Source organism: Ailuropoda melanoleuca, chromosome 13 (assembly GCF_002007445.2).
Source record: "Ailuropoda melanoleuca isolate Jingjing chromosome 13, ASM200744v2, whole genome shotgun sequence".
In the NCBI taxonomy this organism is placed as follows: domain Eukaryota; kingdom Metazoa; phylum Chordata; class Mammalia; order Carnivora; family Ursidae; genus Ailuropoda; species Ailuropoda melanoleuca.
This window is the reverse complement of record NC_048230.1, coordinates 29,274,594-29,292,161: the sequence shown is the minus strand read 5'-3', so window position 1 is coordinate 29,292,161 and position 17,568 is coordinate 29,274,594. Positions and strand designations below refer to the sequence as shown.

Here is a 17,568-nt window from a genome sequence, read left to right as displayed (position 1 = left end):
CTTTTTTTTTTTTTTTTTTTTTTTTTTTTTTTTTTTTTTTTTTTTTTTTGAGGATGGGGGCAGTGTTGCTCTGTTTGTTTTGTAACTTTAGTAGCCTTTCATCCATCTGGCTTTAATTTGTAGAACTCCTGAGGTGATGCACTGAATGATATGCTTTTAGGGGCAGGTGCACACCAGCAGTTGAGGCAGAAGTAGATAACTGGCCAAGGGGCTAATCTTAGCCCTGCTCTTCATAAGCTGCCAATCTGTAGTGCCTTAGAAAATAGTCCATTTCCCTCCCTGTTCCTCCCAAAGAGACGCCATCACTGAGGAACTTAGAGGTGCCCGAGCAGAGTAGTGATGGAAGGTGTATGTGGGGTTTTCCAAGTGGCAAGTTATATGTCTGGGGTATATGAGAGTTTGAGTTGGCTCCCTTTACTATTCCTTTCTGACCGTCTTAAGAATTGGTAATAAAGGAATGATGTTCTTCTTTTTTTTTTTTTTTTAAAGATTTTATTTATTTATTTGACAGAGATAGAAACAGCCAGCGAGAGAGGGAACACAAGCAGGGGGAGAGGGAGAGGAAGAAGCAGGCTCATAGCGGAGGAGCCTGATGTGGGGCTCGATCCCATAACGCCAGGATCACGCCCTGAGCCGAAGGCAGACGCTTAACCACTGTGCCACCCAGGCGCCCCGAATGATGTTCTTCTGAGCAAGGCTTGATTTTATATCAGAAATGGATAGAACCTTTGATTATGATACTTCCTTATTTCTTTAATTTTAAAAAGACAGAAAAAAATCCAAAGTTCTAGGACTTTATAGCCATCATATATATGTGTCAAATCTTCCTGGTGATCGGTAGTACTGAGTTAGCTGGTGAACCATTTGGGTCTTTTGTGGCTTATATGTTAACAAAATAAGCAATTGTGGCAGATATGCTGGGAGATGTTATAATAATGGAAACTGCAGATTTATTGAATTTGTTTATATTGGGAGATAGGAAAGGATAAGATTTTAAGTGTCTACTATGTGCCAGGAACACCATATATGTATCATATCATTTAATCCATGTCCAAGAAACAGAGCTCTATTTTCCAGATGAGAAAATTGAGGCTGAGAAAAGTTAAATAATTCCCCTAAAGTCTCACTCTTGGAAGTGCTGGCACACAAATTAGAACACATACCTCCAAAATTAAATCCTGGGTGTATTCTTTCTATTCAACATGTTCTTTCATTTACAACAAAATTAAACAAGTAGATTTGTAGGAAATCCCCATATTTTATAAAGGAGTAATTAGGTGGTAATTATTATACAAAAGAATAATGTTATGTGCCACAGAATTTATTTCAATAGAGATTTCCAGAGATCTTAAACTATTGGACATACAGTTGACCCTTGAACAATGCAGGAGTTAGGGGTACTGACCCCCATGCAGTTGAAAATCTGAGTATAACTTTTGACTCCTCAAAAATTTAACTACTAATAGCCTACCGTTGCCCAGAAGCCTTGCCAATAACATAAACAGTCGATTAACACATACTTTATATATGTATTATATACTGTATTCTTATAATAAAGTAAGCTAGAGTAAAGAAAATGTTATTAAGACAATCATAAAGAAGAGAATTTACAGTAATGTACTATATTTATCGAAAAAGATCCACATGTAATGGAACCTGTGTACTTCAAACCCATGTGTGCAAGCATCAATCGCATAATAATACGGAGAAACTGAAGGCTAAGACTAACCTAAGATGCTAAGAGTGGGAGGACTCGCAGAAATCAAAGATCAGTTTTTTATTCATTCAACATACATTAGTTAAGCATTTGCTTAAGAAGTATATAACAGATGCTGGGAATCTAATAATGAGCAAAACCAAATGTAGTCCCTACCTTTCTGGAGTTTATATTATAGTGAGGAAGACATTGCTCAACTAGTCTCCTCCTGTAGTATTACCAAGGAAAGGTACTTGATGCTGTTAGAGTGTGTAATAAAGATACCTGACCTCATTAGAGTCCCCCCAAAAAAGCTTTCCCTGAGAAAGAAGTCCAAAGAATGAATCAAATTTTCATGATTTGGAGGAAAAGAATAACATGCCAGGTAAAGTGAAGTATGTGTATGTTTAAAGGATCTGTGGCAGGAAGGTGACCTGGCAGGTTTGCAGAGTTGAAAGAAGGTTGTTGTCCTGACACAGAGAACATAAGAGAACATGATACAAAGTGAATTGGAGAGGTAAACATGGACTATACCACCCTCCCTGGTTTGGTGCTTTGGATTTTTATTATTAAGGACAATAAGATGCCAGTGAAAGATCTCAGTCAAAGTGATAATATGATCAGATCTGATTTGTGAAAAGATCACAGGGAGAGAATGGATCATAGGATGGAAAGGAATTCAGAGAAGACAAATAAGACACTATTAAAGTAATCCAGGGGAATAAATGGTCTGCCTTCGAAAGTAAATGTTTATTGAATTTCTCCCTTTCATTATTATTGTAGTTACCTAATTTAAATGAGTATCATTTTGAAAGATACCTATATGCATGGTTCCAGAACCCTAGGTCACGTATGGTCTGGTGAAACACCAGAGGGACAGATACATTCTTACAGGGGTTTAGAATTCAGCCAAGTACTGTACTAGGTTTATCTCAAAGTTTGTGTTTTTATCCTGTTTTACAGATGATTAAAACGAAGCTCTCGGTCATCTTGTTTAATGTTAGAGAGTTAGGGTTAGGGTTCATCTGCTGTGAGTTGGTAGTTGGGAGAGTATATTAAACATTCAAGAAATTATTGAGTCAGATTAGATTTGAACACCCTTTAGCCTGTTGTTTTCTGAATGACTTTTTTTTGCATTATTCTCAGTGCAAATGTTGAAGTTCTCTGAGGAGAACACTCATATAGGTTATCATATTACCTTTTATCTATGTCTTTTCTGTGTCATAGGACAGAGGAGATGCAGGCCAGAGAGCAGAGATTCTGTAGTATATTTGACCTACTGTTATTCACTTCTTGCTAGCACCACGTATTTTTGTTCTAAGGTTCATCTTCCCAATTGTTTGATAAAAAAACAAAAGCACAGGGTTATGTGGCTGGCTCAGTCGGTAGAGCATGTGACTCTTGATCTTGGGGTGTGAGTTTGAACCCCACATTGGGTATAGAGATTGCTTAAATAAATAAACTTAAAAGAAAAGCACAGTGGCCACAATGACAGTGACCAAATAGGTGCCTATGGAATAATGCCTGGCTTATTCATAATTTGAATTTGTAATTCAAAATTCATAATTTATTGTGGGCAAAGATTTGAAAATCCAGTATATTGGCTTTCTACAGCCCACCTGAAGAACTCTCAAGTTGGTTATTTTTTGTTGTTTGTGGGTTTTTTTTTTTTTTTTTAAGATTTATTTATGAGAGGGGCGCCTGGGTGCCTCAGTTGTTAAGCATCTACCTTCGGCTCAGGGCATGATCCTGGAGTTCTGGGATCGAGCCCCACGTCAGGCTCTTCTGCTGGGAGCCTGCTTCTTCCTCTCCCACTCCCCCTGCTTGTGTTCCCTCTCTCACTGTCTCTCTCTCTGTCGAAGGAATAAATAAAATCTTTAAAAAAAAAAAAAAGATTTATTTATGAGAGAGAGAGCATGGCATAGAGGGAGGAACAGAGGGAGAGAGAATCTCAAGTAGACTCCCCACTGAGTGCCTGGCCTGACATGGGGCTCGATCTCACAACCCTGAGATCATGACCTGAGCTGAAATCAAGAGTTGGAGGCTTAGGGACACCTGGGTGGCTCAGTTGGTTAAGCATCTGCGTTCAGCTCAGGTCATGATCCCAGGACGATGGGATCTAGTCCCGCATTGGACTCTCTGCTTGGCGGGAAGCCTGCTTCTTCCTCTGCCTGCCACTTCCTCTGATTGTACTCTCTCTCTCTCTCTCTCTCTCTCTCTGACAAATAAATAAATAAATAAAATCTTAAAAAAAAAAAAAGTTGGACGCTTAACCTACTGAGCCACCCAGGCGCCCCAGTTGTTTTTTATGTTGTTTTTTTACTGACATCAGGATCATATAGCAAACAGAGTAGATGCTCATTAAATGTTTACTGAACGGATAAATGATGTGCTTCAGAAGTGGTGGGCATACTGAGTAAGGTGATAAGGCAAATGATCTGATGGTGTGAAGGGCAGTATATGACATGATCTAGGTTGCTATTAACCAGAAAAATCTGAGTATCTTTCGGGTATCAGTAGATCACATCATTAAAAAATTTTGTTGCCCCAAACCTGATTTATTCCAACCCCTTTGTCAGACTAACTGGTATTTCCTCACCAGATTCTTGCTCCCTTGCTTTTTAATGTTTAACTTATTGTGTCAAGAAACAGCTAGATGTTATTTTGTATTGTTTTATATCATCAACATTAATGTTCCCTTTTATTCATATTAGCAAAAGTTAATTATATTAAGAATGCCTTACCTTGTATTTTACCTTCAGATTGGGTTTCTAAAAATTTGTAGTTCAGTAAGTGGAAAATAGATTCAGAGTTCCAAAACCAATATTCTACAAACATTTATTGAGCATGCACTATGTTTAAAGGCAGTTACCTAGGTTAACTAAGGAAATAACAAGTCAGGTAGTATAACCAGGGAATTATAGAGAAAAATAGAATCTGGCTTTTTTTCCTCAAGAAGTTGCAACCTAGTTAAATAATATAACCAAATCTAATAAACAGCCTGGTAATTTTATTTATTTATTTATTTATTTTGAAAGAGAGAGCACACGTGCACATGAGCCAGAGGGGGGAAGGAGGGAAGGTAAAAGGAGAGGGAGGGAGAATATTAAGCAGGCTCCGTGTCCAATGCGGGGCTCAGTCTCATGACCCTGAGATGATGACCTGAGCCAAAATCAAGAGTCAGATGCTTTACCAACTGAGCCACACTGGCGCTCACAACCTGATATTTTTGAAAGTATAAACAAAATTGTCTAGGACCTCAAAGGATTGAGTAATTAATATTGCAAGGGATAGATCAGTGAAGGCTTCATGGAAAGGCAGAGGAACATGTAAGCTGAATTTTGAAGAAAGGATGACTAAAATTTCAGGACATAGAAGTTAGACAAAAGATAACCCAAACAGGCAAAGACTTCTACAGTTTGAAAATACAGTGAATGTTTAGGGACTGATGGAGACTTTTTCTTTTTCTAGACCATGGGTAGCTTTGGTGAGATGTGAGAACAGAGCTGAAAAAGGGAGATTAAAGCCAGAGGGGATATGAATAGTTTACTAAGGAGTTGGTGCTTTATAGTGTAGGTATTTTGTAAATTTTGTGGAGCTATCCAAGAGGAATCATTAGAAGGTTTTGATCAGGAAGGAAGACATAATGATGATGGTCCAGCTAAAATTTATTAAGTAATTATTAGGTATGTGCTAGGAATCATTATGTACTTTACTGGATTCTTACGTTTTAAACGAAGAGACTAGGACTTGAGACATTGTCACTTGCCCAAGACACAGAACTAGTAAGTCGTGGAACATGGATTAGAGCCCAGGCCTTTCACTATCATCTTCTGTTTAGCAGTGTTGATATTTATGTTTGAGGAATGTAATTCTGGGACAGGGTGGATTACCTTACAGCTTACAGGCAGGAAGACCATTTAGGAGGCTAAGAGTTTAAAGGGAAGAATATTGTTACGGAATGAGACTGGAAACGTGGGGACCGATTCTAGATACCGTTCTTTAGGTGCAGTTCTGTAAATGATTGTTAGACACTAGCCCATTCGAACTGTTTAAATCCATATGTACCCAAATTGATTTACCAGTACATTAGTTATTTCATGTATACTTAACCCAGCATCCATGACCTTATGTGGTAAAAGATGTTTTTGAGTTTCAAACAAGGAGCACCTCTCCTAATCCTGGCAGCAGCAGTGCTTCTCCAGGCCCCAGTACTGTAGTATGTAGCAGTCTCCTGTATGCAAAAGAGAAAGTACCTTTCTAGGTCAGTCTTGTCTCTTCTCCTTTCTTTCAGAATCTAAATTCAATCCTACCAATTTTTATTGAAACCTTCTATGTTTCAGGCTCTAATACTGTCTGCCATCAGCTAGACCAGTGGTACTTAATGAACCAGGGTGTCTGTGAACCCCTAACACTGTACATAGCTTTTTCTATAGATATATATGTACATGTGCTTTTTTCTGGAAAGAAGGTCCATAGCTTTTACAGATTTTCACAAGAGAGTGTGTTGTAAAAGGACGGAGAACTATTTATCTAAAAGAGGAAAAGAATGATTCTGCGAGGCACCTGGGTGGCTCAGTCGGTTAAGTGTCGGCCTTCAGCTCTGGTCATGATTCCAGGGTCCTGGGATCAAGCCCCACATCGGGCTCTCTGCTCAGTGGGGAGCCTGCTTCTCCCTCTCCCCCCACCCCTGCTCATGTGCTCTCTTGCTATCTCTCTCTCTCTCAAATAAATAAATAAAATCTTAAAAAAAAGAATGATTCTGAGCACTGAATGCTTACCAGTGAAAAGGTTTAAAAATAAAGATATCCAAACTCTGTCCCAGCTTCCAGGGATTGTGATGCAGTGGATTTGAAGTAGAGCATTCTCAAGCAAGGGTTGATAGCCACTGGTCTAGACAGGAGCAGCACTGAAAGGTACTCCATGAGAACAGAAACTATTTGTTAATTTACTATAGAGTCTAGAAAGTGCCTGGCACATAGTAGGAACTCAGTAAATATTTATTGAACGAATGAGTACTAGAACTCTCCAGTTCAGAAAAGTTAAAAAAGACACCACTCTTCCCTGCCCGTTGGTTTTCATTCATGGTCAGTCATGCTGGAATCAGTAAAAGAAATGTCCTCATGAGGTAATAGTAGACCTTTGTACTCTAAATAGCCAAGGATATTTTGATATCCACCACAGGCACATACTATCAGAAATAAAATCAAGGAGGGATACCTGGGTGGCTCAGTTGGTTAAGTGTCTGACTCTTGGTTTCGTCCTGGATCATGATCTTGGGTCGTGAGATTGAGCCCCATGTCAGGCTCTGCACGCAGCACAGAGTCTGCTTGAGATTCTCTCTCCCTCTCCCTCTGTTTCTTCTGCTGGTGCTTTCTCTCTCTTGAATAAATAAATAAATCTTAAAAAAAAAAAGTCAAGGAGTAGTAAAGAGTAGGAACCTCAGATCCTTGGTTAATGGCTTGTGGAAGAATTATTAGCAGCAATATGGAACATTTTATTGGGGGTTCTGGCTGTTTCAGCACAACTTGTCTTTGGTACCTTTCTTATTTAGGTGGCTCTAATTGGGGAAGAATCATACAGTGATTTAACAGTCCTTCTTAGCAGGTCCTATTGGTATTTATGGCCTTCTCTTTTTCTCTTCCCATCTATTTTACTTCCCAAGTAATAGAGGACCTTCCAATTATGAATGAGGTTTTTTTTAGTGTAGTATGATATTTCGGTATTCTAAATATTCCTTTCTATGAAATCGAGGGACATTGTGGGATTAAATCATATGGAAGTATTCCAGAAATAAACATAGAACTCTGAAGTATGGCAAAATTAAAATTGTATGAACCCCTTTGTCTTCTGGAAATTACGAGTAGTGGTGTTGGGATGAATTAGGCTTTGGGACAACAAATTATCTTTAATATGGAGTTTATAAGTATCTGAAAATTCTAGGATTTCTCTTATTTAAAGCAGGTAAGTCATATTTTTTTGTATACTGTTGGAATCATCCTATAGGTTATGCCAGCTACTTCTGAAAATATTGGGGGAGAGCGAAATGGTACATTTTACACCAAAGGGAGATATCTTTTAGCCCAACTAATTTGGATAGTTTATGAAAGGAGATGGTATTATGATTCATTTCTATTAATATGTAGGATATTTTATTAGGTGTAAGAAATGGGTTGTGGCCAAGAAGGAACATGAAGACCTGCAAACAAGAGGCTTTGTAATTTGAATAATTCAGGCCTTTCTTTCAAAACTAAGGGATATGGCCTGAAGGACTAGAAATTATTTTATTCTTTTTTTTTTAAGATTTTATTTATTTATTTGACAGAGATAGTGATAGCCAATGAGAGAGGGAACACAAGCAGGGGGAGTGGGAGAGGAAGAAGCAGGCTCATAGCGGAGGAGCCTGACGTGGGGCTCGATCCCATAATGCCGGGATCACGCCCTGAGCCAAAGGCAGATGCTTAACCGCTGTGCCACCCAGGCACCCCGAAATTATTTTGTTCTTAACATCTTGAATTAACATTAGATGAGACAACCTCTTTGGCTTTGGCGAGTCTATTGAGCAGGGATGTTTTTAATTAGAGTAAGTCTTTTTTAGATCAGTCCTTTTCAAACTTTAATATGCATATAAATCACCTGGGGGTCTTGTTAAAATGCTGATTCTTTTTTTTTTTTTTTTTAAGATTTTATTTATTTATTTGACAGAGAGAGAGAGAGCCCTTCGAGAGAGGGAACACAAGCAGGGGGAGTGGGAGAGGAAGAAGCAGGCTCCCAGTGGAGCAGGGAGCCCGACGCGGGGCTCGATCCCAGGACCCTGGGATCACACCCTGAGCCGAAGGCAGACGCTTAGCGACTGAGCCACCCAGGCGCCCCAAAATGCTGATTCTGATTTAGTAGGTCTGTGTTGGGATCTGAGAAAACTCCCAGAAGATACTAGTGTTGCTGCTGCTCCAAGGACCACACTTTGAATAGCAATTTTAAATAGTTCTTGAAGTAGTGAGAAATGACTGGATTAAGAACATTAGAGGGGGAAAAATGCTGTCTGGGTTAGTATAGTTTATTCAAAATTAAATTTAAATTCCCTCCTTCTTCCTTTCCCTGTGTCTGGATGGAAATGGCCAAATTAGCACATCTCTGAGACTTTAAAAAATTTAGACTGTATAGACAATAAGCTTAAGAGGATCTAGAGACCCCAAGTGAAACTCATTTACCATTTTTTTTCTTGAGGAAATAGAAAAATATACCCTTGCACTAATAAGTAAGTCATCAACTACTACTAGGATTTTAATATAAAAAATTGTAATTAATAATACTCATAGAAATGTTATTAAACATTTGCTTATTCATTCAAATAGTTGAGCTTTTACTGTATCTAAGGCATATTAATCACTTATTACATCTAGTTTTACTGTTACAATGTTAGCTAGTGGTCTTCATTAGGTAATCCATCTTGCTGGTTTTATTGTAACTCTGTTAAATTATTCAATACATTATAAGCTAGTATACATGCTAGAAATAAAAAAAACTGTCATATCATGATCAGTTGTAAGATATCTCAGTTTATAAGTTTATGAATTTTTAAAATTAACTGATGACTTTTATAGCTTGTGATAGACTAAAAGTTAAAAGAAACCCAGAGAGGCTAAAAGCAACTCCTGTGGTTTAGTGCTCCTAAAAATGCTAAGCAAAACATAAATATATATGAACACATAATTTATATACACATAATTTATATGACAGACTAAAAATTAGTGTTATATGACACACTGGAACTTAAAAGAAACCTCTTTGGTTTAGTGCTCCTAAAAATGCTGGGTAAAATAGTAAGAAAAGGTAAGTCACCTAACAGAAAAACGTATGACACATAAACAGGCATTTGCCAGAAGACCAATAAACATGAAATAAATTACCAATGAACACAGCCTCATTTTAATATTCAGAGAAATGCTAATTAAACGCAAAAGATAAGCGTTTTATATCTATTGGACTAGTAAAAATTAAAAATTTAGGGGCACCTGGTTGGCTTAGTCAGTAGAGCATGCGACTCTTGATCCCAGGGTCATGAGTTTGAGCCCACATTGGGTGTAGAGATTACAAGAAAGAAAGAAAGAAAGAGAGAGAGAGTGAAAGAAAGAAAGAAAGAAAGAAAGAAAGAAAGAAAGAAAGAAAGAAAGAAAGAAAGAAAGATTACAATAGATAAATAAAGATTACAATAAATAAATAAACAAACTCAGTTTTTTTGATAGTACGTAGTGTAGACAAGGATGTGGAATAATGGGAACTCATACATTTTTGGTAGGAGTGTAAATTAAACCAACAATTTGAGAATAATTTGCATAACCTAGTAAAGATGAACATGTATATGAACATGAACCCAGCAGCTCCATAATTTCATTCTTAAATATATATCCTAATTTGGAGAGATTCTTAAACAGATATCCCAAGAGACAAATACAAGAATGTTCTTTGCAGCACTATTATAACTGGGGGGGGGGGGGGACCANGGGGGGGGGGGGGAACACAACTAGAAATAACCCAAATGTTCATATGCCATAAATAGATAAAATACATTTTGGTATATTTATACAATGGAAATATTATTTATTCAGCAATCAAAATGGAATAAACTCCAGCTGTACAGATTAGGAATGAATTTTTTAAATATAATATTGGATTACAAAAGCAAATCATAGCAGAATATATACAATATGATTGTTTTTATTTTGTATTTATTTAAAATTCAAAAACAGGGAAAACTAAATGTTGCATTGCTTAGAAATGATACATATGTGTACAAATAGTAAAGAAAATCTAAAGATTAACAAAATTCAGGGTGGTGGTTTGATATAAACTTTATAGATATGTTTCTTAAATCTAAAAAAGAAAAAATGTGGGGTGGCTCAGTCAATTAGGCAATCTGACTCTTGATTTCAACTCAGGTCATGATCTCAGGGTTGTGAGATAGAGCCCCACATCAGGCTCCATGATCAGTGTGGAGTCTGCTTGAGATTCTCTCTCTCTCTCCCTCAAAATAAATATAATCTTTTAAAAAATAAAATAAAATAATAGAAAAATATATTCAAATAGATTAAAGGTTATTCCTATAGTAGCTCTACTTATCTGTATCCTAACATGCTTCCTTGAGTGGGTGAGAACAGGGTAGCATTAAAGGTAATAAGTGGGGAAGTTTTTGTGGAGGATGACATACATTTCATGTATATCATGAAAAATTGTTTAAACCACTGTTGTAAGTTTAGAGTAGTATGGCTTAGTGGGGTGGGCAGACATATAAACAAGTAACTATAACAAAACTTGAGTGCTCCACTAGAAGAGATATGCTTACCAAAAAAATAGCTAGGAATCAGCCAAGAAACCTTCATGAAGTAGATGTTAATTAAGCTGGGTCTTTAGGGATGAGCAGTTTGTAAAAGGAGGTAGGTGAGGGAGCCCACATTCCTCTGCGGGGCGGTGGGGGGAAGGAAGTACAAAACCACAGAGGCCGAAATGTCCATGGAGAGGAGTAAATTCAGATATGTTAGGAGCCATATTGTGAAGAGCCTTGTCTGGCAAACTATGGAGTTTGCATGATGGGCATTGAGGTTTTATTACTTAAGCCAGGGTTGTTGATTTGTTTACAATATGCAAGGCTCTGCTAGGAGTTACTTTGAAACTCTGTATGTTTGTATATTTATGTTCTTTTTCCTCTACTTTCAGGCTGCTATATGGCAAGCACTAAACCACTATGCTTACCGAGATGCAGTTTTCCTTGCAGAACGACTGTATGCTGAAGGTTTGTAATCTCTTCATTTCTATAGAACCATAAATGAATAAAATATATGGAATTCTGTCATTTCCTATGGCATATATAACAAGATTATGGGGATCACTTTTGTTTTTCCTTTATGATTGACGCTAGTTCGTAAAAACTTCTCCTGTATCTTATATGCTACTTTTAATAACTGTAGAGTTGTTCCAGGTTTTACACTATGGCTTATTTAATCATTTTCCAATCTTTAGATATTTTTTCCAGGTTTTTTTTTGTTAGAAGAGTCTATATTCTGTGGCTAAGAGCAAGAATTTAGTCTATAGCCTTGGTACAAACCCTTAACCCTGTCACTTAAATATGCAGTTGTATACCTTGAGCAAGTCACTCAGTGTCTGAGTATTTCAGATTTCTCATCTATCAAATAAAGATAGTAATAATTGCTTCATAACATTGAAGAATGAAATGAGATAATGTATTTAAAGCACTTGGCACAGCCTTCTGGCATGGTAATAAATGTTCAGTAAACATCTGCTGGTAATGTATGTTTTGTGTCTGTCGTTAATTATTGTAATTCTCTTTCTAAGATGCTAATATAGATAATTAGGTACAGCTTTTTGTTCTTTTAAGTCATTTCCTTGGGTTATATATTCTAGGATGGAATTTACAACTCAAACAGTGTGATCAGTTCTACAACAAATTACTTCTTCCACAGTTGGTAACCCAGCAGAGAGAGGTATAATAATTTGGGGTGTTACCAACAGCATAAGACTTCCTTCATAATCCTATCAGTATCATATTTGACCAATTTAATGTATTTTTGCTTACTTGAGAATTGTGAGGTATTTTGTCTTGCATTTTTACTACTATAAGGGATTCTAGGTATTTTCTCAAGTGTTTGTTTTAAATTTATTCCTGTTTCTATGAGCTATATCTTTATTGTATTTTTGCCCCAGATTGTTGCTTTTTAATGTTAATTCTGTTGGTTTTTATTGTTTCAGTATTTAAAATTTTTATGTAGTTGAACTCATCAGCTTTGTCATTTATACTTTCTCCTATTGCTTCAGTAGATGGAAAATTATCATCTTTCTACCATCTACAGTAAATATGTGATTTTTGGTGGTTTAAAAGAGTTTAAAGAATTTATCATGGTATTATTAATTTATTCAGTATTATATATTAAGTAATGCTTTTTTTCTCCCACATGGTATTTTACTTGGTTTTATATTAAATTTAAAAAAATGTATTTTGTTCTGTCTCCAGAATTTCTCCTCTCTTCCATTATCTATTTTTAACCCAATATCATACCATTTTTAGTTAACACTTTATATAGTACTTTAATATTTCATAAGGTCTGTCTCCCATCATTTTTTTCCCTTTCCAACTCATTCTTTAATAAGACATCTTTACCCTTTTTTATCCTTCATTCATCTATGTGTATTTTATTATTGCTTTGAAATTTCACCAAGATTTTGATCAGTGCCGACCTGTAACTATTATCATTCTCTAAATTAATTTAGAAGTATTGACATCTTACTATAGCTAGCCTTCCCAACCAGAAACGGTGTTGCCTTCTTTTTACTCAGGTGTGTGTTTGCTTAACTCAGTTTTTCTACTTTTTGTGATGTTCCCATTGGATTACTTGCCAAAAAATTTAATTTTTTTTATGGTTACAGATGACCTTTATTTTTGTGTGCTTTGTGTGTTCTTGTATGAATTGCTAGTGGAACCTTTCTGCTCAGTTGTATGATTTTACTCTAGTAGAAAGTGCTTAGTAACCTAACTGCAAGCATAAGAAGGTAGATACTAGGGGTTTGCCAGGCATGTGTCACAAGAAAGGACAAGGGTTAAGATCATTAAGAATATAGACAAGATCTGGAACCAGGAAATAGAAACTATATAGGAAAGTTAACACAGAAGGGGATTGGTAAATAAGATACAGAGAAGTGCCAAAAGTCCAGATGAGGTTGAATTGGGAGATGTATGGGAATAACATGGGATTAGAAGACCATGAGCCAACCAGTTGTAAAATTCTTCCATTAATGAAGCAGACTGCCCTGCAAAGAGTAATGCTTGGAAATAGTTTTAAGAAGCGAAGAGGAGAGGCACCTGGGTGGCTCTGTTGGTTAAGCATCTGCCTTCGGCTTGGGTCATGATACTGGGGTCCTGGGATCAAGCCCCGCGTTGGCCTCCCTGCTCAGCAGAGAATCTGCTTCTCCCTCTCCCTCTGCCTCTACCCCCACTCACATTTGCTCTGTCTCTCAAATAAATAAATAAATAAAATCTTTAAAAAAGAAAAAAAGAAAGAAACAAAGAGGAAACCTTACCTTGACTCTGAAGTACGTGGGATATGAGGGAAATTGCATCCCTGTGAGAGTGCTGTCAGGTCCTTCAAGGGAGAACAGGAGTTCAGAGAGGAGAGTGGGGAAGATCTCTGCCAACAGGAATCTGAGATCCCAATGAAAAGATTTAAAAGAGTGAGAAGCTTAGAAAGAAGATAATGCAATAGGTTACCCTACTCTGCTCAATTATATAAAAGCAAGGTTTATCATGCATAATCTACTTACATGTATTTTCAGTGATACCTACACAACCCTCATGTTTTGCTCTCTTATACTTTCTTTTTTGAATTTGTTTATTAAAGGATTGGCAGTTTCTAATTATAGTTAGGCTCCAAAAGATTGTGAATTAGTGGTTTCAAATTAAGACAGTTAGGTTTTCTCATAGAATTGGGTAAGGATTCCAGATGAATTTGCATAAAGCTGTTCAGTCCACTTTCTGTCTGTGTTTGACACAGCACTTGACACTTAGATAGTTGCTCAGTAAGTATTAGTTTCTCTCAGTATACAGTTGACCCTTAAACAACACGGATTTGAACTGTGTGGGTCTACTGATATACAAATTTTTTTCAATACAGTATTATAAATGTATTTTGTCTTATGGGTTTTTTTTTTTTTTTTTTTTTTTTTTAGAGAGAGGGCAGGGGGGCAGGGAGGAACAGAGGGAAAGGGAGAGAGAGAATATCAAGCAGGCTCCATACCCAGCACGGAGGCTCCATACCCAGCACGGAGGCCAACGTGGGACTCAATCCCACACCCCTGAGATCATGACCTGAGCCTAAATCAAGAATCAGATGCTTAACCAAGTGAGCCACCCAGGCGCCCCACCCTTATGGTTTTTTCTTATCTCTAGCTTACTTCATTGTAGGAATACAGTATATAGCACACATACAGAATATGTGTTAATCAACTGTTTATGTTATTGGTAAGGCTTCTGGTCAACAGTAGGCTTTTAGTAGTTAAGTTTTGGGGGAGTCAGAAATTACTTGTGGATTTTTTACTCTGCAGGGTAGGTGCCCCTAACCCCCTCATTGTTCAGGAGTTAACTGTGGAACCTAATCACTCTGTTTGACCTTAATTCCTATGAGGGAAGATTTTAGAATTTAAGTGCAACAGGAGCAGGTACTATCCTAGTTCAGTGATAATGACAAGCATAACTTCTGCCATTTACTGACTTCGTACTAAGTACTAGGTTCTCTACATACTTAATTCCTTATTTAATCTTCAATAATCCTATAAAGTGGACATTTGCTATTGCCATTTTAGAAATGAAGAAACTGAGACCCATGTTCATAGGCAGTAAGTGGTAAATCTTTGATTCCATTTTACAAAGGGTAGCGAATACTTGCCACCCTGATTTATGACAGACATCACTAATCTATCATACTACTTATTCCCATTGAACCAACCTTGGAATTCTTTTTGACCCAGTGTTGCTGGCTGACAATATTAGTTGATCAGAGTTGGTGTTCTAGATGTAACCTGTTTGCCCCTTTGCTCAGTGGCCTCCCATGCGACTAGTGGCAGCCGCTATGTTTTAGGGAAAGACACCCAATAGAGCATGAGGCTAGAGAAGATGGATAGGACCCTCTGAAAGTCAAATTCTTGAATTTCACTAGTTCCTTGTCATCCCTTTGTCTTTCTCCTAACAGTTGCATAGTTAGCCCACCTAATACCCATGGTATAAGCAAAGTGGTGTAAGAGAGAATGTCAACTCATGTGTTCATTAGCCATTTGATCTTAGGTAAGAAGTTATTCTGAGCCTAATTTTCCTCATCTTTAAATTAGGAAGAGAAATACCTATTTAACAAGATAGTTTTCAGCACTAACTATAATAATCTAGTGTGGTTTCTGGCACATAGGAAGTCCTTTATAAGTTCCTGTCCCTTAGCATATTCTAATATAGTGGCTTTTCAGATTTTCTTTTTTTTATTCCTCTTATATACAATGCACTCTGATATTTTTCTATTTGAGTGTTTGTTGTTGTTGTTTTAATGCAGGTTGATATCCACTAAATTGATTTCACAATCCACAGTGAATTGAGACTTGCTGTTTGGAAAAACTGTCCTAATCTTATCATCCCCCTCCATATTCCCTTCTGCCATTGTAAGCACCTATTTTTCCTTCCCGCTGCCAATACCTGATCTCCTTGACCAAGGTTTTTCTCCATTGCTAATTGATTAACTGTTGGACAGAATATAGATTCAGCTTTTCCCCTTGTCCTAATAGATAGCATGTGAGTACTTCTAAGATTTTCTGAGGTTTTTAATTGTAATTATATATATTTAGCTGTTGGGAAGGAGTAGAAATGGGTGGTTAGGAACAAATAGAAACAGTCGTAGGCTATATGGGCAAAGAATATATTATTACAATTAATATGGTAGGTCCTTGGAGAGAGATGAGTAATTTGTGTTCAGAAAACTAACCAGATGTGGGGCATCTGGGTGGCTCAGTCGTTAAGCGTCTGCCTTTGGCTCAGGGCGTGATCCCGGCGTTATGGGATCAAGCCCCACATCGCTCCTCCGCTGGGAGCCTCCTTCTTCCTCTCCCACTCCCCCTTGCTTGTGTTCCCTCTCTCACTGGCTGTCTCTATCTCTGTCAAATAAATAAATAAAATCTTTAAAAAAAAAAAAAACTAACCAGATGTAAGTTTTGTGTGCGTTTTATTTTATAAGGAAATGTCTAGGACCTCTGGGGAAAGATGAGAAGTTGCAATCTATGAGATCATATGGAACTGGTGATTGTAACTGGTGAAAAGCAAGGAAAAAGAAGTAGCCAAAACATTGTGTCAACACATGTGTTCCCTAAGTTATTTTGAGGGTCCTCATGAAAAGCTCATAGTTGTTTGAAATCTGGTGGGTTTTTTTGTTTTGTTTTTTTTTTAAATTTATTTATTTTTTTATTTGACAGAGACAGCCAGCGAGAGAGGGAACACAAGCAGGGGGAGTGGGAGAGGAAGAAGCAGGCTCCTAGCGGAGGAGCCTGATGTGGGGTTCGACCCTGGAACGCCAGGATCACGCCCTGAGCCTAAGGCAGACGCTTAACGACTGCGCCACCCAGGCACCCCCGAAATCTAGTGTTCTATCTTGATGTAGATTTTGCATCCTACACTACAAAATGTTTATTTTTAAGTATGAATACATTTTATGTTACCATAAAATTGTTCACCAGTTTCTACCTGTCTTAATGATTAATGGGCCAGATGTAGAAATTGCACTGGGTATATTGATTTCAGTAAATTGGGCTCAGTTGAAGAGAAGTGAACCAGAGTAAAAGGTTCAGCATCTGTTTCTCTTCTCTGTCTTAGCTATGATATTGAGAGCCCAAACTCACAGAAATATGTGACTACAAATGGCAACATTTTTTAAAAAAATTATTTACCAATTTATGTCAAGGGCATCAATGAGGGAATATCCAGAAAGCTACTAATGATGTGCCATTTCATTTTTAAGTCATTATTGGAATATTTAATACATATATCTAGTCTAAATATTCAGTCAGTTTATTACATTTTGTGAGGGGAGCTCCAAAAGGATGTCCGGCCCATTGGCCTGACCTTTTACTATCATACTTAAATGCTTGCCAGGGAAAAAGATGGTGCTTTAATTCTCATAGTTTTCATTTTTATAATGTGTTAGTGATTAAGACTCTTCCCAACAAATTTTTTTTATTCGAGACTCAACTGTTTCATGCATTAACTTAGCTGTTTCACACAAATATCACACACACCAAACTCAGTGCATGCAAAGCATTGATTTATAATGTTCCCA

At 37.2% G+C, this 17,568-nt stretch overlaps 1 protein-coding gene across 8 annotated transcripts in view; it reads left to right on the top strand.

Annotated features, from left to right (window-relative positions):
- Positions 1–17,568, top strand: part of CDC27 (cell division cycle 27) — a 70,606-nt gene that overhangs the window by 5,932 nt on the left and 47,106 nt on the right. For all 8 annotated transcript variants that reach the window (XR_004619355.1, XR_004619356.1, XM_011235068.3 and 5 more), the window contains exon 2: positions 11,411–11,486. Coding sequence is in view for 6 of the 8 variants with exons in the window: in XM_011235068.3 (XP_011233370.1) it covers positions 11,411–11,486 (76 nt within the window). In the remaining 2 variants the exon portion in view is untranslated. The remainder of the gene's footprint in view (positions 1–11,410; positions 11,487–17,568) is intronic.